Raw genomic sequence first — 23,504 nt, forward strand, 5'->3', positions numbered from 1 at the left:
CAAACACTGTGCCGAAGTCTGTCAACGCCGCATTGACCGGCACAGTCGGAGAGGGCTGTGTTAGGTTTTTTCGTTACAAAATTTCTTGATTCGGTCACCGCGCTCAAAGCCCACGATAAAAGCTATGCAATAGCTTAAAAGTTTTATTTACATTTTCAGCATTTCAGCACTTTTAGCCAACTTTAATATAGTTTCTGATACTACCGTGTTTTTTAGGGTTCCATACCCAAAGGGTAAAAGCGGGACCCTATTACTGAGACTTCGATGTCTGTCTGTCCGTCTGTCTGTCAGCAGGCTGTATCTCAAAAACTGCTATAGCTAGACTGTGTATTTCTGTTGCCGCCATAACAACAAATACTAAAAACAAAATAAAATTAATAATGTAGGGGGGCTTCCATACAAGAAACGTGATTTTTTTGGCCTGTTTTGCACGATTTCAATAATGGTAACAATTAGACACTTGAAATGTTTACAAAATCCTTTATTATATGTGCACTTTAATAATTAATAATAATATTAAAATAAAATAAAAAATGAGAGGGGCTCCCATACAAAAAATACAATTAGTGGCTTACTTTTGGCTCTATAACGGTACGGAAACCTTCGTGCGCGGGTCCGACTCGCACTTGGCCGATTTTATTTCACCCTGTACACAGTGATATGAAGACAGTTAATGGTACTCGATGCATGAAAATAATAAAACGTGATCCAATTGCAAAGATATAATTAAACATTATAGAAAATTAATGGCGCTCAGTCAGTTTCAGCCGTAAAACAGCAGCAGTAAACTCGACAGAACCCGTAAACTCGCGATTTAATGGCCGCCGTTGCACGCGAATAAAACATTATCAGTTTTTTTTAATTATTGAAAAGAAATTAATCACATGCTTTACGATATTCATAACGGTTGCTTGTATGACTTTTTGAGGTAATTCGAGCGATCATTCTAGATTTTTCTATGTTTTTCTAAAGCTGTTGGGTTCAAGCCTTCAAGGTCTCTAACTTATGTCTTGTATGCATGTACTATGTCGCAGCATTCATATTTGAGTGCCAATTTATTCGCTTCCTTCTAAAACTTCATAAACCGATTCATATCTCCCGTAGAAAATCAATGTATATTATAGTATAGTCTTTAATAAAGAATTTTAATTAAATAAAAACGTGGTTTTTGTGGGATTATACACGCTTTACAGCGTGCATTTTTGATTTGGAATGAATACAAGTTTAGTCCTTGTAACGGACTTGGGATTATTTTTAATCTGGGGGCACGGCAGTGCCCCCTCCAAGTCGAGCAAAAAAGCGGCACGGCCGTACTATCCTTTTCTCGAACCGATTCAGGCTCTTTTTGACCCCCTATAACTTCATTGTGGATAAACCAACAAGCCTGAATTTTCAGTTGCTAAGCAAGCATTGTACAAACATGGTATATTTAAAATTTTATTCAATTTGCACCAGGAGTTTAAGAACTGTAACTTGTTAAAGTTTCTTAATTTTGTCACTGACTGACTGACTGACTGACTGACCGATCACCAAAAGTCTAAGGCACTTCTAGCAGACATAGAACCAAAACCATTCAAATTTAGAATATAATTAGTGTTTAGTGTCTAAATCAAGGAAAAATTCAAATATTTCAAAATTTCTGTCCAGTTTTCTAGTTACACTAACTTCGTAAATAACTTTGTAATCCCATATAAATGTATAGGATTACAAAGTTACATTTGCGGTTTATGAATAATTGTACCCGTACCATCAATATCTCCGGTTTATCGTCGGTAGAGAGATATCTAGCTAGTGTTTAGGGTCTTAATTAAGGGAAAACCTAATAAACATTTCATAATAACTGTCCAGTTTTCTTCTTCTTTTTCTAACTTCCTGAATAACTTTGTAATCCCATATACATGTATAAGATTACAAAGTTACATTAATTGCAATTTATGAATCATTGTACCGGTACCATCGACATTTCCGTATGTATATTCGAAGGAGTAATAGTTGTAGATAGATATCTATATATATGATGCACTAGCTTTTGTCCGCGGCTTCGCTAGCGTGGAATTCAGAAATCGAATACAGATCGACTTGGACATCGCATGAAAACACAATGTATCTTACAATTTATACATAATTATTATACTTAAGTTTAGTCTATTGCGCTCCATGCGATTGACGCAGGCCCGTAGTGATGTGTGATACTAAACAATCTAATCATGCGATGTCCAAGTTGATCTATTTATTTAAAACGTAAAAGATTTTTAATATTGATATGATAATAACTTACGTAATAACTTGAAACAGAAGGTCCCCTAGGTAGGGATTGAATAAATTAACCGACTTGGTATTGCATGGATCTCATAAATTTTTACGGTATAAAAACTGAGTTGCGAGACTTGGTTTTTTTACAGGATGTTTTTGATGGGATCATTCATTATCATGAGTCTATCATGCAAGTATTGAAATTCAAAAACTAGGCAGCCATCACGTCGTCTAATCCCATGCTAAATAAAAACTTATGTTATGACAATCAGACAACGGATGCACACCGAAAAACTTTACCCTAATTGAGTTATGAATGCAGTCACGTTCTTTAGATTTAGAACTTGACGCTTTTGTAACTCATTTTTGTGGGTTAATACACAAATGCTTAACAGCGGCCAATTACCCCTATTTTTACGGTACGGTTTTGTTATAATATATAAATAATAATATTATAATAATTAACTGTGTAGCTAAGTAATTTTGCGATGCATTAGCACAATGCTCATGGCCTCGCCCCGTCGCGTGCGAATTGCATACAAGTTATTTAATATTTATGTTCTAAATGAATAATATGACTATTAAATTAGTCATTTTAATTAATGGTAAAGTTTTCTGTAATAGGGAATATTATGCAACGGTTGGAGCAGAGGGCGTTATTAGCACATACACGTCATGTCGGAATATTGACAGAAACGTTGTTAAACATCGAACAAAACTTTTTAGTAACTGTCTAGGCTGGTGCTGCCTTAAGGCATCCATTACACGCTCACACGCTCATGCAAGCGACAGTCAATTCCGTCAATCATGAATTATGTTTGACTGATGGTGACTGATGGACTGACGAATGGTATTAGACGGTCACTCAATTCTATTCAATTTTATGTCAGTCAAAGTCAAAATTCTCAAAGGTATAGTTTTCTATTTTTTTTCCTATTTTGTCAGATGTGACAACACTCACTCAAAATTCGTGGCTGATGGTTGCATGAAGCAAAAATCAAAATATCCAGATTTTCGTCAATCAACTTCATGCAACCGTCTGTCACGCTCTTACACAGTAGGTTTTACATCAGTCACAGCCGTGACTGTGGTAAAACTGACAGCAAAACCTACCGTGTAATGCATGCCTTAGGACATATCAATGTGACATTACTACTATTATTATGACATAGATCAAATCAAGTGGAGTGCACTGTTGTACTCTATTTGATAGAGTTAAACGCAGTGTATTGAGTAAATAGTCATTAGTGCTAACAATTGTTAGTGCATGCAAAAGGCAATTTATTAATTGACTAGGAATAAAATAGTGTTTTGATAGCCTACATAAGGAAAACATTATGTAAAATATTTTTTCTATACCGAAACTATCATTATGTCCTATCACCGTTATTCAAGGCCTTTAAACAAAATTGAGATGGTAGTCTTCCGTTTCCTGCCGTAATATTGATCGTTGTAGTTCCTTTTCGGTCTTTTTGGCGCCAAGATGGCGCTACGATGGCGGTAAGATGGTGGTTTCCGGTGTTCACCAGGGCAGGCGCGCGCGCTTTCTTCCTCATTGGCGTCTTGAGTTTTGTGCCGTAAAGACGTATAACGCTGTTAATAATTTATTCTAGATCGTTTGTGGTTTCAAAAATTTTTAATTTAAGTTTTAACATTACATTGTTGAAATATAATGTTGATAAAAGTGTTTGCGAGTGTGTTTCTTCTACATCGTCATCGTCAGATGAAGAACCAGTCGTACAACGGAAGCGAAAATGGGATGACGAGGTATTGCAAAACCTTGTCAAGCAGTTCAGTCAGATCCAAAATTTCTTAGCTTGTGTCTATCCACCTTTGGATACGATTGCGAAGGAAAATTGTGCTAGTAACGTTTTAGATAACACCTACGAAAATATTGATCATGACGCTGTTTCTAATACGTCGAACTATTTTTAATTTTGATTTGACGACCAACCTCAAAGAACCGTCTATTCAGAATGCCTCTGCGGAGCATTTACAGACACTCAATTATTTACTTGCAACGTAGCTTGCAACACTTTATCTAACTCTGACAATTGGTCAAATATCCGTTAATCGGATATTCAAAAAACTTATAACGCCCGGCCTGGTTTTGTCGAATAATAATTGGAGGTTAACGATTAACGAAATACTGTCCTCGACTCTTATAGTCACGTTAATTCACGGACTTCGTCCCCAGAAATGGATCAGGTTATTCAAACGTTGCTTAAGGAATAAGCACAGAATTTTAGAATATGCCCGCGAAACTCGAGTTTTTTATCAAAAATGTTTTAACCCCAAAAAGCGAAGTAACTATGCGCCCTATTTTCAATTAAAAAAAATAAAATTGAACGAGTTTCTAAAGATAAGCAAATTTCAACTGATAAGCTACGCATCGAATACCAGAATTTCTGCAGCCCAACGATTGGCTAATGGTTAGTAAAGATAGACCTAACGCAGGCGTATTATTATCACACACCGGTGTCTCTACACCATCGTTGTTTGAGGTTAATGTACAAAGGTCAACTCTTACAAATGACCTGTTTGCCATTTGGGCTGGCCACTGCCCCCAAAGTTTTCGCGTCCCTGACAAATTGGACAGCAGAATTACTACTAGTACTAGGTATGCGTATAGTTGCTTTCTTACACAATTTCGTAATTGCATGCCAGGATAAAACGAAAATATTAGAACAGACTTGTATCACACGAGCTTGATACGATGCTCAAGCTAGGTAAGGTTGTAATTAATAAGATTAAATCCCATACTTAGCCACAAAAGGCTTTAGAATATTTAGGTATTTTTTGGGACACATGGAACAATCGAAAATCCATTCCAGATTCAAAAGTTCAGAAGTTAAATTCTAGAAAAGCAACTCTCAGAGAAATATAGAGCATTGTCGGTCGTCTAAATTTCGCTCGACTAGCATTTCCACAAGGTCGCTTAAATTATCGAAGTCTTTTGCAACCCATTGCAACAGTGTACTTGGATGTAGCCCCTATGAAAAGCAGTCTCTACCTTTTCACGCTATTGAATTAGAATGGTTGTTAGCTAATTGTAAAAAGTCTTCTCGACTTCACCTCCCCAAATCTAACTACGGACGCTTCCGACTCTGGTTGGGGACCGGATTTAAATGATGTATTTTTAACGTGAGATTGGCCTAATGATGAAGAAAATCTTCATTCAAATTATTAAATAAATAAATAAATAAAAAAGAAATGTTAACAATTTTAAAATGTTTACGCGAATACGGTCCTACGCTAAGTAAGTCGTCTCTGCTTCTGCAGTGCGATAGCAAATCTGTAGTGGCATACTTAAGAAATAAAGGGGGGAACAAATCAAATTCTCTAATGAATCTGACTTATAATTATTATTAGTTTTTACATTTTAGATCCATTCGATATATTATACCGCGTCACATTCCAGGCCGGTACAACAATACAGCAGATCGATTGTCGAGAAAATCTTTTCTCCCCGAATGGCATCTAGCCCCTGCGGTGACCGACATCATCTTTCGGAGGTGGGGCATGCCCGAGATCGACTTATTTGCATCAACCCGAGCTCACGTGTAGTGGCAAAGTATGTCAGCTTAGACCAGAGGGATCAAAGGACGTAGACACAACGCGTTTTCATGGGAATAGACCTTCAGTCTGGCTTGGGTATTTCTACCTCCGATTTTGATGCCCAGAGTATTGATGCATCTCAATCGTGCGAAAGGCGTGTTCTCGTGGCCCCAGGCTTTATGGAAAGTGGATCTTAAAGTCTCGAGTCACCGCCGTTCACGGTTCGGGACGTGGAGTCAAACTTTATGTACTTATCTATCAACGGCCTTTTCTCCTCCACGAGTACAAAACCTGACGATGGAGATTTGGATAAGATGGTTAAATTGGTGCAAAGTTTTGGGGGTCCAGCCTACTAACTCCTCGGGGTCCCAATTAGTGCACTTTTTAACTGATTAACATTTAAAACATAATCTAGCAAAACAATCCTAGTTCACAAGTCAATTGTTTCTACACTTTGCAGTACAAAATATAATAGTGCAAGTCTTGCCTCTCATGTTTTGGAAAAGAAAAATTTGAACACCATATTTTCAACAAATAATGTTCAAAAATGTAATAAGCCGAGTACAGTTTGTGCCATTAATGTATCTACGAGTAGCGTAAATTGTGAAAATTTATTTGCAGTTTTCAGGCGATGCGCCATTTTAATATTACTAGCTGTTTGACCGAGCTTTGCTCGGTATCCGATGAAAATGACATTTTCTAAAAATGATTCCTAGCTAGATCGATTTATCGCCCCCGAAACCCCCTCTATACTAAATCGTTGGAGCCGATTCCGAGATTCCAATATATATATATATATATATATATATATATATATATATATACAAGAATTGCTCGTTTAAAGATATAAGATTATAATATTTATATTCGGATCGTAGAGTGAAACTGGACTTTATTAATCGTGTGCGTGTCACAGGGCAGTGTTGTAGATGACAATGAAAGTGATACTGTGACTTTCTGACCAATGTACGGTTCTAAAACCGATTCAGAATCCCACAATCTATTAGGTTGGAAATTCTTTTCGAACAGTGAAAATCCAAATCTTGATCCCGTACTAAAATTAGTTGTTCTAGGTAGCGATAGACGGAAAGAAGCCGGCATCAAAAATTTATTTGTATCAGATCGGGGAGTACCAAAATCTGCTTCTAGAACAGCAATTTCTGGATGGGTTAAGTTGATTTTAAAAGAAGCCGGTATCGAGGCAACTCCGGGAAGCATACGGTCTCCGTTGCCTTTTAAAAATACTATACAAAAGAAGCTTATAAGCCGATTTTTACCAGTAATTCTTAACTAATCTTTTTGAACCCGTTACTAGTTTTGTTAAAATTTAAAATATGTACTTTAATGTAATTTTGAACAAATTGTAATTATTAAAACCATGCACAACTTAAAATACTAAGTAAATCATTTAAAAATATAATATAACAAACTCCTGTCTCATAATCATTTTGATTCTTCACATTGGCGTCTTGTTCACCAGGCGACAACAAACAATATCTCAATTTTGTTTAAAGGCCTTGAATAACGGTGATAGGACATAATAAAACTCTTATTATGTCCGGAACCTTATTCAAGGCCTTACAGTAAGGTCTGCCTGGTGCTAAAAAATTGAGACTGCAATGAGGAAGAAAGCGCGCGCGCCTGCCCTGGTGAACACCGGAAACCACCATCTTACCGCCATCGTAGCGTCATCTTGGCGCCAAAAAGACCGGAAAGGAACTACAACGATCAATATTACGGCAGGAAACGGAAGACTACCATCTCAATTTTGTTTAAAGGCCTTGAATAAGGTTCCGGACATAATAAGAGTTTTATTGGTAGGTAAAACTCTGCTATTAAATAGTTTTTCTGTCTGACTGCTTAGTAAATAGGATATTAAACTGTATAATATTACTTATCTATATTATTACTAGATAACGCCCGCAACTCCGTTACGTTAAAATTCGTTTATCGCGCGGGAACCGTACATTTTCCGGCCTTTTCCGAGACTCAAAAGTATCGCCACACCAAATTTCAACAAAATCGGTTCAGCGGTTTTTGTGTGAAAACTGAAAAGGTTACAAACAAACGGACTTTCGCAGTTATTAATATTATTAGTAGAATAGTAGGATGTTCATTTGTCTATGTCTCAAAACTATCTGTCGTCGTGATATGTTTTGTTTAGTCAGACAATATTCAGAAGCTAGGTATTTGTCTGTGGTCGAGACACATTTGTTTCGTTGAAAAATCCCTTTTTGTTTTGCCGTTTCGTTGGACAATGCACCTGGGGCGCAGTCAGTCTGGATTCTGTCACTTCAAAGCCATTTCACCTCACATTTCACAAAAGTTACCTCGTGAAAACATTAGACGCTAATTTCTTTTTTTCATTCAGTGTGAATGATTATTCACATTATCAAATTAACATTTTATTCTTTTTTCCATTTTAGGTCCTTCACGTTTTTAACAAAATACAACTCAAGAACTTCCTAAACTTTTAAAACTCATTTCCCGACGTATCCGGGAATTGCTGTTTTCCACAAAAAGTCCACAAATTCGTAGGCGGAGAGGACCTTTGTGAGTTTTGTTAAGCGCGTTGACTCCTGATATTGTGTTGTAACAATTTCTTTAAGCCGTAAGCCGCTTACGATCCGATTATTAAATTCTTGACGAGGACGAGTCACGTTGAAGAAATAACTTTATTATTATACTCGAAATTGGAATTGTGGCTTGTGCTTTATAATACAGGTAAATATTTGTACGGAATAAACTCTGTTCTTTGCAACTTTTAACATTGCCACAACTTATATTTACTAAAAAAGTAGCTTTAACTATTAAAATACTTAACCGTCGGATTTTTTACCTCGTAATTTGTAACATTATTATAATAATACGCTTTTACCGCCGTCTACCAGTTCAGGATCTTGATACGTTTCTTAAAGATAGCAATTTAATATTGAACCTTATTAACTACACAAAAAATAATATACATTTCAATGATACTTATTGATACTACAATGATAATTATTTCATACGTGGAGAGCCATGCTTCGGCACGAATGGACCGGCGCGACCGAAGAAATACCACGTTCTCACAGAAAACCGGCGTGAAACAGCGCTTACGCTGTGTTTCGCCGAGTGAGTGAGTTTACCGGAGGCCCAATCCCCTACCCTATTCCCTTCCCTACCCTCCCCTATTTCCTTCCCTTCCCTTCCCATCCCTACCCTCCCCTATTACCCTATTCCCTCTTAAAAGGCCGGCAACGCACCTGCAGCTCTTCTGATGCTGCGAGTGTCCATGGGCGACGGAAGTTGCTTTCCATCAGGTGACCCGTTTGCTCGTTTGCCCCCTTATTTCATAAAAAAAATGAAATTTTTAGAACTGCGTTTCACCGTGCTGCGTAGCCCGCAGCTGTATATTGTAGTAGCGGAAAAAGTTGCCAGTCAACAGAATATTCTAATCGGCAATACAAAGTGTCTTTCAAGACAAGTCACAAAAACATACTCGTATTAGGCAGGCCGTATTCGTTTTCCTAATGTTTTCCGTATTCGTTTTTCTAATGGAATTCGGTGAAACGTAACGTACGTTACGCGCCAGTTAACAGCTTGCACGTGTTTTTCCGTTCGGAAAAAAGCGGACGTGTACGCTAGTTGATGTGTTTTCTACAGATCCATGCATTCTGATTTCCAAATCCGGAAAACGAATTCGGAAATAAAATGTGGAAAACGCGTGTATGCGGCCAGCCCTAGATTCTTAGAGTTATATCAGACCGAAATGCGACGCGCAGATGCATTTCTAAAGTACTGAATTAACAGATTTCGATTGCGTGAGATGTTTTGCAAGTCTGTCAAATCCACGTGTTGTGTTGCGGTCTGAAATAACCCTTCATTGACATTAATAGAGCCATATTTAGAACGCAATAGAGTGTTGACTGCAGAGGCATAAATATTATATTAATTATTATACGGTCTTACTAAGATTTAAATACCTTTTGAACAGTTGATTAGAAAAAAATTCAGTAGGTACAATATAATGGTCTCAAAACAACTGTTCAATAGATGTTTAAATCTTTTGTGGTAAGACCGATAGAGTTTAAGTGACTAAACACACCATGCCGAAGTTCCGCGGCGGAAGTTCGGCATGATTCCGCCTGTAATGTATTTTAAATTACCGATGACACACCATGCCGTCGCGTTATATTGTATGCGTTTGACATTGCTGACGTAATCATGCCGAACTTCCGCCGCGGATCTTCGGCATGGTGTGTTTAGACAGTTAGAATAAAATATATTCATAGTACAGTAATACATAATATTATCTATCTATGGGCGTACCCAGGATTTCAGCTAGGGCGGGGGCAGCTCGTACCTTCAAAAAGATAATTAATCGGTCTGGTAAAAAAATCATGAAAATTGACTTTTTTTAATCTGACTAAAAAGATATTTTGTTTCCAATACTTCATTTTGCGCAGAGTAGATAACACGTTTCAAATTTCCATTTGCAAGGAAAATTGACGTTTATTTCTGCGCCCCCCTCCCCCCGCTGCCCCTACCTGGGTACGCCCATGTATCTGTCGCAGGGAAAAGAAGATATCAGGGATATCCCGAAATCCCTAGGGATATCACGAAATCGCGGTAGATACCGAATATTCTTGTTTCTTACGTCTTCTTACTAAACAAATCTAGTGATATGTCATTTCACTAAACTAAATCTAGTGAAATGTCAGAAAAGCGGATACCGCCGAATAAAAATCGAGCTACGCATTTCTCTCGCTCGCTCTAATACCCTATCACTATCTTATGGGGGCGACTAACCCTAAATTGATGATTTTATAATTCATTTTTATACTTGGAAATAAGCCCCGAATTGTTTCATTTTGTAGACATAGATACTACATTATATTTCCGAGAATCAGACCTAGCAAAAACACGATATCTTAAAATTTTCTCGATCACAAAGATGCATCTAATTTTCACGAATTTTTCATATATTGCCATAACCGTGCATTAAACTAAGTTAATATTTTAACACATTGTATAAAATTCTATCATTGAAGAACTGACCTAGCGGATTTTTTAAATGTTACATATTTATCGAGTTATAAAGAAAAAAATAATTTTCTTTTTATTTAAATGAATCCGCGTCGTCCTTTTTCACCTGGCATATGAAAGACGGGCGTGAGTGTGAAGAGAGGACGATTTTTTGCGTTAGTCGCCCTCTTAACGCGAATGGGGATTATCAGCGTGAAGGGATCTTATTATCGGTATTGAGTTATTAATATCCCCATAATATACATTTAACAGGCTATCGAACCATGCAAGTAAGTAAGTGCGCGTAAGTCTGGAAAATATTAAAAAATGTTGAAACTCGAGAGTCGTAAAAGGTGATATTTAGAAAATCGCATTCAAACTTAACGTACACGTAACAATTTAACGACTAAAATCACACGAGCCGCGCCAGCTCGAGCGACGCATTTGTTTCACTCCCACTAGTGCCCGTGTGGGTATTAGAGCGAGCGAGAGAAATGCGTAGCTCGATTTTTATTCGGCGGTATCCGCTTTTCTGACATTTCACTAGATTTAGTTTAGTGAAATGACATATCACTAGATTTGTTTAGTAAGAAGACGTAAGAAACAAGAATATTCGGTATCTACCGCGATTTCGTGATATCCCTAGGGATTTCGGGATATCCCTGATATCTTCTTTTCCCTGCGACATATCTATCTCTTTCACTCTCGTGAAACTTCGCATACTTTGGTATATTGTAGAACTGAAAACTGTCCAAAAGTACCTACCTACGTTGTAAAATAGGAATCAATAATATTCCTTCTCACACTTAGGAAGGCTTAGCGTTAACGACATGTGTCATTGGGCCGGCCTTCCGTTGGCCTCAAAAGCCTTAAACCTTTTACGGTTATGGAAATTTTCATATGTGCCGTGTTTCAACAAAATTGCTTTTAACGTCATGGCAATAATGTGCGAAATGCCTCAAATAATGTCATATAACGAGAAGATAAGAAAGGGTTAATACATAGACTTATAATATACCGTGTGTAACAAAAATAAGTGATAATACTTTAGGGTGTGTACGTGTTCCTTGTAGAGAGTTCACTGTTAAAGTAGCAGCTCTGAAAGATGAAAAAATTTTTTCACTTTTGTATGGGCAATGGCTCGAGCGTCACGAGTTTCCCCATACAAAAGTGAAAAACATTTTGGTATTTCAGCGCTGCTACTTTCACAGTGAACTCTCTACAAGGAACACGTACACACCCTAAAGTATTATCACTTAGTTTTGTTACACCCTGTATACTTATAGGTTTATGGGTTAATACGATTATACCTGGCATTAAAAAGGTATTCAAGTAGTTTTGTTGGTATTAATTTTGTATACGTTGACGTGGGAGAGCCATGCTTCGGCACGAATGGGCCGGCTCGACCGGAGAAATACCACGTCCTCACAGAAAACCGGCGTGAAACAGCGCTTCCGCTGTGTTTCGCCGAGTGAGTGAGTTTACCGGAGGCCCAATCCCTTCCCTTTTCCCTTCCCTACCCTCCCCTATTTCCTTCCGTTCCCTCCCCTATTCCCTTCCGTACCCTCTCCTATTACCCCTTAAAAGGCCGGCAACGCACCTGCAGCTCTTCTGATGCTGCGAGTGTCAATGGGCGACGGAAGTTGCTTTCCATCAGGTGACCCGTTTGCTCATTTGCCCCCTTATTTATACGTGGGAGAGCCATGCTTCGGCACGAATGGGCCGGCTCGACCGGAGAAATACCACGTTCTCACAGAAAACTGGCGTGAAACAGCGCTTGCGCTGTGTTTCGCCGAGTGAGTGAGTTTACCGGAGGCCCAATCCCCTACCCTATTCCCTTTCCTACCCTCCCCTATTCCCTTCCCTTCCCATCCCTACCCTCCTCTATTACCCTATTCCCTCTTCAAAGGCCGGCAACGCACCTGCAGCTCTTCTGGTGCTGCGAGTGTCCATGGGCGACGGAAGTTGCTTTCCATCAGGTGACCCGTTTGCTCGTTTGCCCCCTTTTTTAATAAAAAAAAAAACATAATACCAGATGGCTCCCGTACTGTCTATTGTGCCGCAACTACGAGTAAGTTGCGCTAAAATTCTTTTTCGGAAAAATTTACATATCTTAACTAGACTAGATGGGTCCCGCAACTCCGTTGCGACAAAATTCGGGCGGGAACCGTACACATTTCCTTGAACACATTTCCAAGAAGTTGCTTTCCATCAGGTGACCCGTTTGCTCGTTTGCCCCCTTATTTCATAAAAAATAAAATAAAAATAAAAACATTTTTCGGGATAAGATGTTATCCCGAAAAAATATCCTATGACCTTCCCCGGGATTCAAAGTATCCCCATACCAAATTTCAACAAGATCGGTTCAGTGGTTTGAGCGTGGAGAGATATCAGACAGACAGACAGACACACTTTCGCATTTTTAATATTAATAAAGATGTCCTCTCCCGGGAAGTAAGAAGAGATTATTACAGACTGATAGACTCAGAGCTTGACAGATAGGCACTTGCGTCTATATTATTAGTATGGATAATGAAGTGTAAAAACAAACAGAACTGCGGTTAAATTATAATAATTAAAACTGGGAAACGCATGCCACATAAGCATGCAAAGCATTACTTTCAGTAATTGAGCTAGGTAAATAGAACAGAAATGTAAATAAAGGGCTGCACAGAAATAGATAGTGTTCTGCAATTAACTGAGCACACAGCGAGCTAACGAGCTAAGTGAAGCTAACAAAATGAGGCAAGCGTATAGTTAGAAAGCTAAATTTGATACCTATTTGCCGTAGCTTCTTCTCTAACTATTGGCACCTTATACACAATTTAGTTTCTGGACACCTAAAGGTTGACTGGTAGAGAATACCATTTGGCATTAAGTCCGCCTCATACCATCATTGTGCAAAAAGTATAAATAAATAAAGATTTTTTGAAAACACAAATTAAAATAAAACTAGCTAAATTTAAGTACCATCGAGGAAGTTAATTCCTATGCAATTGACAGACCAACGTTATTTGGTCGAATATGTCAATTCAATGTTAATTGTGATCTGTCAGCTGGGTTTGACGTAACGCGACCAAATTACTTAGGTCCCCGATTTGCATAGGAATCAACTTCTCTGATAGTACATAATATACGCGTAACTTTGTGATATTTGTCCCAAAAAGTTTTAAAGAAAATTAATATTTGGGGAGATTGTCAGAAATACTCTTTGAAAATAGCACATAGCGTTGGAGTATAGAATGGCATCAAGTTTCATCAGATCGTAAGATGCACCCACAAACAACTAAGGGTATGATGCACCAAGCCAGACAACTCGACGCCACACCCTCATACATAAAACACTGCATTTTACGATACTTTACAACTAAAATATAGCGCGGAAAGTTAAACTTTAAACAACACTTTATGACTCTGTCTTCGATAGAATACAAAATTGAATTTCGAATTTTGTAATTTACATTTTATACTTCGGTCACCGTCTTCGGTGCTTACAATAATGTAGCGCGGAAAGTAAATTTTGATGCTTACAACAAGTTATAAAACCATAAAAAACTGACGTCGTCGATAGTTCTGTATAAAATTGAATTTGGAGTTTGTGGTTGTCATTTTAAAGATAAAACTTCTTGATACTTTAATGCAACATAGCGTGGGAAGTAAAACCTGATACTTATAACAATTTATGAGACTGCTATTTGCGAGAGTTCATGGGCGTACCGATGGGGGGGGGGGGGGGGGGGGGGGCAGGGGGGCAGCTGCCCCCCCCTGGATCATGTTCACGTCCACACTAAATATATTATCTAGTACTTTTATGTATAAAAATTAAAAATTAAAAAACGAATTTTTGCCATTTGTTTGCAATACAATATTTTTACAATTAAAAATTATTAATTTTTGATTCTTTATAAACACCTATCTTATGAAAAATCTGATTTGCCCCCCCCCTGGCCCAGAACCTGGGTAATTTGCCCCCCCTGGCACCAGAAACTGGTTAATTTGCCCCCCCCCCTTGGCCCAGAACCTGGGTACGCCCATGCGAGAGTTGTTATACAAAATTGAATTTTAAATTTTGTGGTTGCGTTTTATAGATAAAACTTACTATATTATGTATAGTGCTTAAAATGTAGAACGAAAAGTCGAATTCGATACTTTCTCGTTTCAATGTTTATGATACATATTTGATAGTGTTAACTTATAAGCATAATAATATAGAATTAAATTTTATATTTGGTGGTTGATATTTACGAGAAAATATACTAATATTGAGCTTAAGATGTAGAAAAGAAAAAGTTGACACTACTATGGTTGATACTCGTACTACGATACATCAACGGCAAAGTTTTGTTTTGTGGATTTTTGTATACTTAGTGTGTTTGTTGCGGCCGCGTAGTACTATACCGCGTAGTGCGGTGCGTAATAAACGTTAACGACGTAAATATAAAGTTTCGTCACAGTACATTAGGTAGATACAATAAAACAAATTATATATTTTTTAAATTTTGTAAAAAGTAAAAGTCCTAAAAATCGTAAACGTTTTGTGTCGCGTAGCCTCGCGCGTCGCTGCCGCGTAGTGTCGCTTGCGATTCAGTTATCACACAGCAGCGAGCTAAGTCGCTTCTCGCAGAAGAACACGAACTTGTCCTCGTAGTTGCCGGAGCAGAAGAGGTCGTCTAGCAGGGCGCCGCGCGTGACACCGCCGCAGTACTGGCCAATGGTACCCTCGTTTGACGTCTTGTTGTTAGGCTCCCCTTTGTTCCACTTCGCGTACCCAGCCTGCTCAAGCGTTTGCCCTAGTAAAGAAGGAATTACGTATGACAGTGTTTCCCAATTTTTTTCATCCACGGACCCCTAGAAAATCAAACACGGTTTTCTCGGAAAACCTTAATAAAATAAACAGCAAAAATGTAGGATTCATCGTGCCAACTTAAATTAGCGATTACGAGACATTTGCATTTATGGATGACACCTGGTCACGGATGACACCGTGGATCCTCATACATATATTCGTGAACTCCCAGGATCCACGGACCGCAGGTTGGGAAACACTGATATAGGATAATGGATATAATATTATTGCAATGTTTTCACGCTAGAGGCAGCACCAGCATAGACAGTAAACAAAAAGTTTTAAATTTAATTGTTAACTTAAAATGTTATGTAATGTAAGAGTAGTCATAAAATAATATTAAATAGGTACTAAAGTAGTTTAAGAATAGTATATAAACAGAACGTCTCTCCCAAACCGACAAACCTTTTAGGTTTTTGTATGGGAAACTATGTCATGTTTTTCTGTAAGTTTATTGTAATGCTTTGAATAAAGGAATAAAAAAAAAAAAGTTTTGTTTGATGTTTGACAACGTATAGGTATTCTGATATGACTTGTGCAACATGTCGGATTATTTACTATAATATATGATACAGGAAGCGATCATAATATAAGTTGTTTCATAGGCAGATGTCGGACGTACATCATTTTCAGACCCCAACGACCAACGTGATGCGTAGATGAATTTTGTACTAAATTGGCAGATTTCAACTGCGCGAGACGTCTTGCAAATCTGTCAAATCCATACAAATTTAGAAACGCATCTACCCGTCACGTTGCGCTCTGAATTGATCCTAAGTTGGCTTGGGCCGGACAAAATATAATGGCAGATGCAACTGTAGTATGACACCATACTTCCATATCATATTTTAATAATGTCAAGGCCATGATTTGATTTAAGGCGAGAATAAACCCCAATTTGTTATTCCGTGACTCCCGGTTTACCTAGTTCCAATATAATAACGAAGTGTTAAAAAATATGAGATATAAAGCACAATATTCAAAATACCTTAAACCATAAACATTTTAATAAAACGTAATACTTTGGCTGTAATTAATTTACAAACTTACCTCCGAAAAAACTCTATTTCATCGAAATATAAGTATTAACTAGGATAATTGTACATTTTATTTGAATAAATTGTTAGTAAATCTATATTAAAAATTCTTTAACCAAACAATTTTGTTTCTTAATATTTATTTCCAAAGATATTTAAAAAAAAACATGAAAAATAGAGAAGATCCGCCTGAGAACCTGTAGTTTTATGCTAAGCTAAAATGAATCTTATTGCGATGCATATACGCTTGGTCTTTGGTTGTGTGCAAGGTTATCGTTTTTGATTGAGATTAATCCCCGCCTTAAAATGATTTGCTAGAATTCGGTGATTTAATTTTTCCACCTTACCTTCAATGGTCAACCATTCTCCGTGCTCGTTCCAGTCGTGGAAACCGATGAATGCAACCTCCTTGTAAAAATTGCCAGGAATAGTATTGCTAGGGTTCCTGGCAAAGATATCAGCAATGACCTGTAATAATTTGAAAATAAATTGGATGCCGAACACAACTCTGTTGCGCCAAAATTAGTTTATCGCACGGGAACCGTACATTTTTCTGGGATGTGGTTTTGACGTGAAGAGGTAACAGACAGACAGACTGACACACTTTTGCATAATAATGAGTCTAAGGCTCAATTCACACCGGAATGGCAGAGGCGAGGCGAGCAGTGGCCTCTTGCGGCCGCCGGCGCGCGGCGGCGGTGATTTCTCAAGCGATACTATGTATTACAATAATGAAGATAAAGTTTAAAATCATGACACTGAAACTGCTCGCCTCGCCTCTGCCATTCCGGTGTGAATTGAGCCTAACCTTTGTTTTTTGGACTCCCGAAAGAAAATGTCCACCAAAAAAAAAAAAAACTGAAATCGGACTTGTAGTTCCAGAGATATTCGAACACAACACAACACTTTTGAAAGGCACATTTATTCAGACGCTCAGACTAACATAATATACGAAAATTGGGCAGTTCTGGAAATATTACATACATCCCAATTAAATACGGTCGAATTGATAATAATTTTCTTGTTTTTGAAGTCGGTTAAAATGGATAACTCATGACTCACACATACCCCGACCGATGTCCCCAATCCGTTGGGGATGCGTAAAGCATTTTCATCATTTCCCCATGAACTGGCCGGTTTTAGAATTACCAGCGCCCTGGGCAAGATTTCAGACGCCTGCCCCTTTTTGTTTACCTTCGGCGCCCTGGGCGTCGCCCCCCTTACGCCGCTACTGCCTTCAATCAAAAGGGGTCACTGACCTTGGCTTCTTGATCACTGTTGATGATGGCCAAATGGCCACCCTCGGCGGCGCAGGTCATGTACGCGCGGGACCAGGTGCGGGGCTCGCGGTGGAACTTGTAGCAGCTGCCGATCCGAGCGTCCAACTTGTACTCTGCCATGACGGACAAAAAAACGAAAATAATAATAAAATATCTTTTTATTCAAAAAAGGTATTACAAATATACTTTTTGAACGTCGTAGAAAGAACGTAAAAACTAAGATGCCTACCGTCGGTACGCGAACTAACCCGGCGGGAAGAACCGGCGTAAGAAACTCGCACGGGGCCACCTTTTACCAAAAAGATGGAAAAATAATGTTTTGAAATAAAATATTATTTTTCCATCTTTTTGGTACAAACAATACAGTAATTTGGTACAGAACAATGTAACAAACAGCTACTTACAGCTATGTAACAAAAAATAAAAGTAAAGTAACCTGCATGGAGCCACCCTAAAATACCCAATAATACCTCTATGTGTAGTGTTTAGTAAAAAGTGTGAAGAACACTGCAGTGCTCCGCACTTTTCTTGTGTTCAAGGTACATCTAGAAAATTTTGGGAGGTACACAACAAATTAACCAGCGTGTATAGGGATGCTCTGAGTTCGTCCCTTCGTCGATCGTCCTGCGGGGCTAAAATGGTCGCTTTGGAGAATCATGATTAGAATCATAATATGATTCATTTTTTAAAATAGCAAAATGCAACTCTGCTTGCAATTCATGTCTAGTAATTTCTTAGAGCATTAAACCAGTATTTTAACCAGAGTAATTTCTACTGATTTGACATTTGTCAGTTTGACAGTTTTGACAATTCATTTGCTCAATTGATCGAGAGGAATTGCTAAATGTGACCATTTTAGCCCCGCTGAGATGTACCCTTTTTTATTCTTATAAACTAGGAATAATTACAATGACATTTTTGAGGCACACCAACTATTGGGCATAGTACACCAGTGTGCCGCGGTAACATATTGTGCTCTTTGCGAAACATTGGTGTAGATGCGACAGTCTAGTTGAACTGCCCTAGTAGACAAGTGGCAAGCGATTATCGTAAACGCTAACAAAATATATGCGATTTGACATAAGTCATTGCTTCGCTAGCGAATACTAATGTCAAATCCCATACATTTTGTGGCGTTGGCATTTACGATAATCGCTTGCCACTTGTCTAGGCCCTGGCCAGCTAACTCAACAATCACGAATTTCTTAGAAAGCAAAATTCCACTACTACCGAACCAACTACTACTACTACCAACCGTTATCGACGGTACCACATTCGTTGAGCAGCATGTTGGATGACTTCTTATAGCACAAGTACGGATAGGCGTCAGTGCAGTTGACATCCGCTAGCTCCCCCTCTGACGTCATCAGGAGGCAATTCTCCTCGTTGTTGAAGTTGTTAGGCTCGTTCATCGCCCATTTGTGAGGAATCTTCCGCAGCGGAACTCCTGCGAATGTTGAAACCGGAACTATTAGATAATTTGATTCATAGTCAGATGGTGGACCCTTTTTTTAAACGGGTTTTGGCCCACCACATTCCCACCGCTGTATGTCCTGTGCCGCCAGGATCGACAGCGGTATCCAACCACGAAAACCCTTTGATATGATCTCAGAGAGCCCGAGGGACATGATAAAGCTGTCTTGGGACCCACAACGAAATTAATCAGAACAAGATAGGAGGAGTTAAAAGTACTTATACAGCTCTGTTTTTGCTTCCCATAAAAAGCGGGAGACAGCACAAAGTTGCAGTGGTGGACCTGCATAAATTGCGTTGACATAATCCGACCAAATGACATAGGTCAGTCATTAAACCAATATATTCGATGGTACAACTGAGAGAAGCACCCGCGAACCGTATACTTTTCTTTCAAATAAATGTATGTCTTTTCCCGTGAACTATTGCCGATTTCATTACAATCAATAAATTAGTTTTGGAGTAAGTATCCAAAGCATTTTGGTTTACGTACATATTAGGTACTGACTTTTAAAATAAAAGTTTGTTTGGACCGAAACTATCGCATAAATACGAGGCGATATTGCAGTGTCAGGTCACGAGTGCAATGATGAATAATTATTAAACCGAAATTAAAAACAATTAACTACGGATAAGCGTGATAATAAAAAATAAATAAAAAAACCCACTGATAACATTCGTATTTTAATTTATATTTAAAACTAGATGGCCCGGTGAACTTCTTATCACAAGTCATGTCGGTTCCACTGGGTAATAAGAGTAAAAGGAATAGAGAGTGCTCTTGTGTACTGCGCACACACTCGGGCACTATAAAATTACTCCTGCGTGACAGGCCTGGTGTCAATGAAACCGGCCACCCTCACCGAAACTGGTGTGGAAGTTATTATAATTAATTGTTATTACCTTCAACGGAGAAGAAGTCCCCACGCGAGAACGTGGCGTGAATACCCGTGAACACTCCGCAGTCGTTGTCAGTGGGAATGGAACTGCGAAGAGCCGCTTTCAATCCCTCGTTTAATGGCGACGCTAAATTCGCTCCTGAAATGGAAATTTTGAAACTCACGTCTCTAGTAAAGAGATGAGCTAATCCTACAAAATGTATGAGCTACATAGTGCCTCAACTGTTAGACCATTTTTTTTGAAAGGGCACATTTGTTGCAGTGTTATAAATTACTAGCCGTCCTGGCAAACGTTGTTTTGCCATAAAATGATTTTCCCCTATTTCCTGCTTTTCTCTTGAAGTTATTTCTGAATTATTTTTCTACAGACCTCACGGAGGCCGAGACCTTTCCAACGAATGCAAAACCGTAGAAATCGGTTCGTGCGTTCTGGAGTAATAGTGTCAGGAAGGAAAACCCGACTATTTTTATATATTAATAATAAATCGTAATACGACGCCCAATAGAAAATTTTACTGTATTTTCACGCCAGCGGCAGAACCAGCATATACAAAAAAAAAAATTTTGTTCGATGTCGGATTTTTGGTTAGATTATTTACTATATGTGCCAGTAGTCTGTTCCGACCTTTGTATAATATTCTCCATTCAGGCATGTTATAGGACCTTATTGGCAGAAGCCCCAATAATTGGCCATTTGGGCAGTTAAGGGGCTGGGTGTTATCGAAAATCTCATACATACGTAATACCAAAATCGTTTTCTCATACGAAAATATTTAACATGTTTGAGTTATTTTTCAGCTTAAAATAGTAATTACCTAGGTTCCTGCACAAAAATTTACTACAAAATATTTAAACACTAAATTTGTCGTAACCTAACCTAAACAATTTGATATATTTGATTTGTGTAATACTAAAAACAAAAGGTTTTTTCTCCTATTTCCTATTATCAAGGCACGCGGCGAGCGCGTAACCGCCACTGTACAAGGCGCGCTGATATGAATGTTATTTTAATGTCCTTTACGTCGATATTCGTACTGACAGACATCGACCTGCTAATTGTAGGGACTACTGGGCCATAAGCAGTCAGAGTTGGATGGTACCTTCCAAATGACAGCGGAGCCTGGCCTCGTGCCAATTCGCCGGGATGGGGTTATACTTGATCCATCCGTCTGCTGATGGGACATGCTGGTAGTCGCACCTGAACTGCTCGCCATCTGCAACCACAACTAAGCTGGTTTCATTCTAGCTAATGCTTTCAGCTTTTATACGAAGCTTTTCAGTTCTCCAAGATTTGACTAGTCAATCTCTAGGGGTTCTAATCACTAGTGTCTCCCATAGCCACCAGGACTCAGGAGTACCTAAATAAAGTCCAAATAATCCAATCTTTGAAACTGGGCTTGAAATGATGATGAGACCAAAAAATCAAATATTTTCAACAATTCTTACACTTGTCCAAACGTTTTTAGTTAACAATCGACCTTTGAAAAACTGTGCAAGTCTTAAGACTTGTCGATTGACAGGTTGTTTGCTAACCGACCTGTCAATCGACTGATCGATGAATCGATCGATCGATCGATGAATTTGCCCGAGCAAACGACCTTGACCATACAATATTTGACACGTTGCTGAGATCGCACAAAAATCCTATTTTTTACTTATCTTAGTTCAAAATTGAGCAAAAAAAAATTAAAAAGGGGAATATATTGTAGTTAATGATATTATATCTATTGTCAATGTGTTTCAAATAAACTACTAACTACTAGGAAGATACTGAGTGTATGCTTCAATTTTAATAAATTGGTATTACTTTGGAAGCTGATATCATGAGTAAAATAAACAAAAATAGAAAATTTAAAACGGGGAAAGGAATGTTGATATACTGAAGATTATTGCTGTATCTTAACTTTGTAGCTTTCAAATTATGAGTTTATAAGGCTCTAATTATTACGGTAAATTACGGAATCTCCGTAAGGGAAGGTCCTTAAGATCGAATATCAAATATGTAAATAAAACCACAATACAGTACTAAAAAGAGTGACTTACTTATACCAGCGACGATAATGAATAAAAGAAAAGCGACTCTCATGTTCGCTTGTGGTAGGTATACTGTATGACAACTAGTGAGAGTTCAGTTTATATAACTTAAGAGGGTCACAGGTTACCGACATCGAACTGATAATCCGAAAATCGGCCAAGTGCGAGTTTGAATCGCACACGAAAGTTCCGTATTTTGAGCAAAAATAGGCAAAAAATTGTGTTTTTTGTATTTAAGAGACCTAAATTTCAATATTATATCTATTTTTTTAATAAGTTCAAATTTTCGACGACCTAGTTCAAATCCCGCCGACAGAACAAAAAATTTTCAGAGTTCCTGGGTCATGGATGTGTATTAAATATGTGTATTGTGTATGATATAAAAACATCTTAATAATAATTATATTATGTATAGTATAAAATTATTAAATATATATATTCCGTTGTCTGATACCTGTAATTCAAGTACTTCAGGTAATCAGGTACTTAGCACGGGGCCAGACTAACGTGGTGTGAAGCGTCTATACTCTATAGAATATATTATTATAAAATACAATTATTGAGTATTTTGTGAATATTTCAATAGTCTACCTGTTGCCATTATTTATGTCACCAGCTTACCTGTTACCATTTTATATACAGAAGAAAAGGTAAGAAAATGTGTTGGTTGTATATGTATGGGAGGCCCCTATATTAATTTTATTTTCTTTTTATTGTATTTTTATTTCTTATAGTGGCAACAGAAATCCAACTATCTAGCTATTACTATTCTTGAGATACATCATGGAGAAGCGAAGTCTTAGTACTATAATAGGTCCTGTTTTTCCTTTTGGGTACGAAACCCTAAAATTATCAACATCAATGCATTTTTTCTATATTTTTTTAAAATGTTTTTTATGAAATAAGGGGGCAAACGAGCAAACGGGTCACCTGATAGGCAGCAACTTCCGTCGCCCATGGACACTCGCAGCATCAGAAGAGCTGCAGGTGCGTTGCCGGCCTTTTAAGAGGGAATAGGGTAATAGGGGAGGGTAGGGAAGGGAAGGGAATAGGGGAGGGTAGGGAAGGAATATGAGAGGGTAGGGAAGGGAAAAGGGTAGGGGATTGGGCCTCCGGT

The 23,504-nt window shown here is 38.2% G+C and overlaps 2 protein-coding genes across 3 annotated transcripts in view; one reads left to right on the forward strand and one right to left on the reverse strand.

The window, feature by feature from the left end:
* LOC121733712 (5'-3' exonuclease PLD3-like) overlaps positions 1-23,504 on the forward strand; it is a 107,340-nt gene that overhangs the window by 19,563 nt on the left and 64,273 nt on the right. The window lies entirely within an intron of this gene.
* LOC121733717 (C-type mannose receptor 2-like) lies at positions 15,314-22,445 on the reverse strand. Its single transcript, XM_042124065.1, has 7 exons — positions 22,397-22,445; positions 21,454-21,567; positions 20,358-20,492; positions 19,237-19,428; positions 17,961-18,094; positions 17,049-17,169; positions 15,314-15,608 (listed from the first exon to the last, which is right to left on the reverse strand). Exons 1-7 carry the CDS (start codon positions 22,437-22,439, stop codon positions 15,403-15,405), a joined length of 945 nt encoding a protein of 314 aa, XP_041979999.1. The 5' UTR covers positions 22,440-22,445; the 3' UTR covers positions 15,314-15,402.

The sequence above is a fragment of the Aricia agestis genome, chromosome 14 (genome assembly GCF_905147365.1).
Source record: "Aricia agestis chromosome 14, ilAriAges1.1, whole genome shotgun sequence".
NCBI classification, from domain to species: Eukaryota; Metazoa; Arthropoda; class Insecta; order Lepidoptera; family Lycaenidae; genus Aricia; species Aricia agestis.

What these genes read in the sequence shown, in the direction of transcription:
- LOC121733717 (XM_042124065.1), bottom strand. Translation starts at nt 22,439, where the DNA reads ATGAGAGTCGCTTTTCTTTTATTCATTATCGTCGCTGGTATAA. An exon ending in GGACTTCTTCTCCGTTGAAG is followed by an intron (nt 19,429 to 20,357) that starts GTAATAACAATT and finishes CAACATTCGCAG; the next exon opens with GAGTTCCGCTGCGGAAGATT. An exon ending in ACAGTGATCAAGAAGCCAAG is followed by an intron (nt 17,170 to 17,960) that starts GTCAGTGACCCC and finishes AAATTATTACAG; the next exon opens with GTCATTGCTGATATCTTTGC.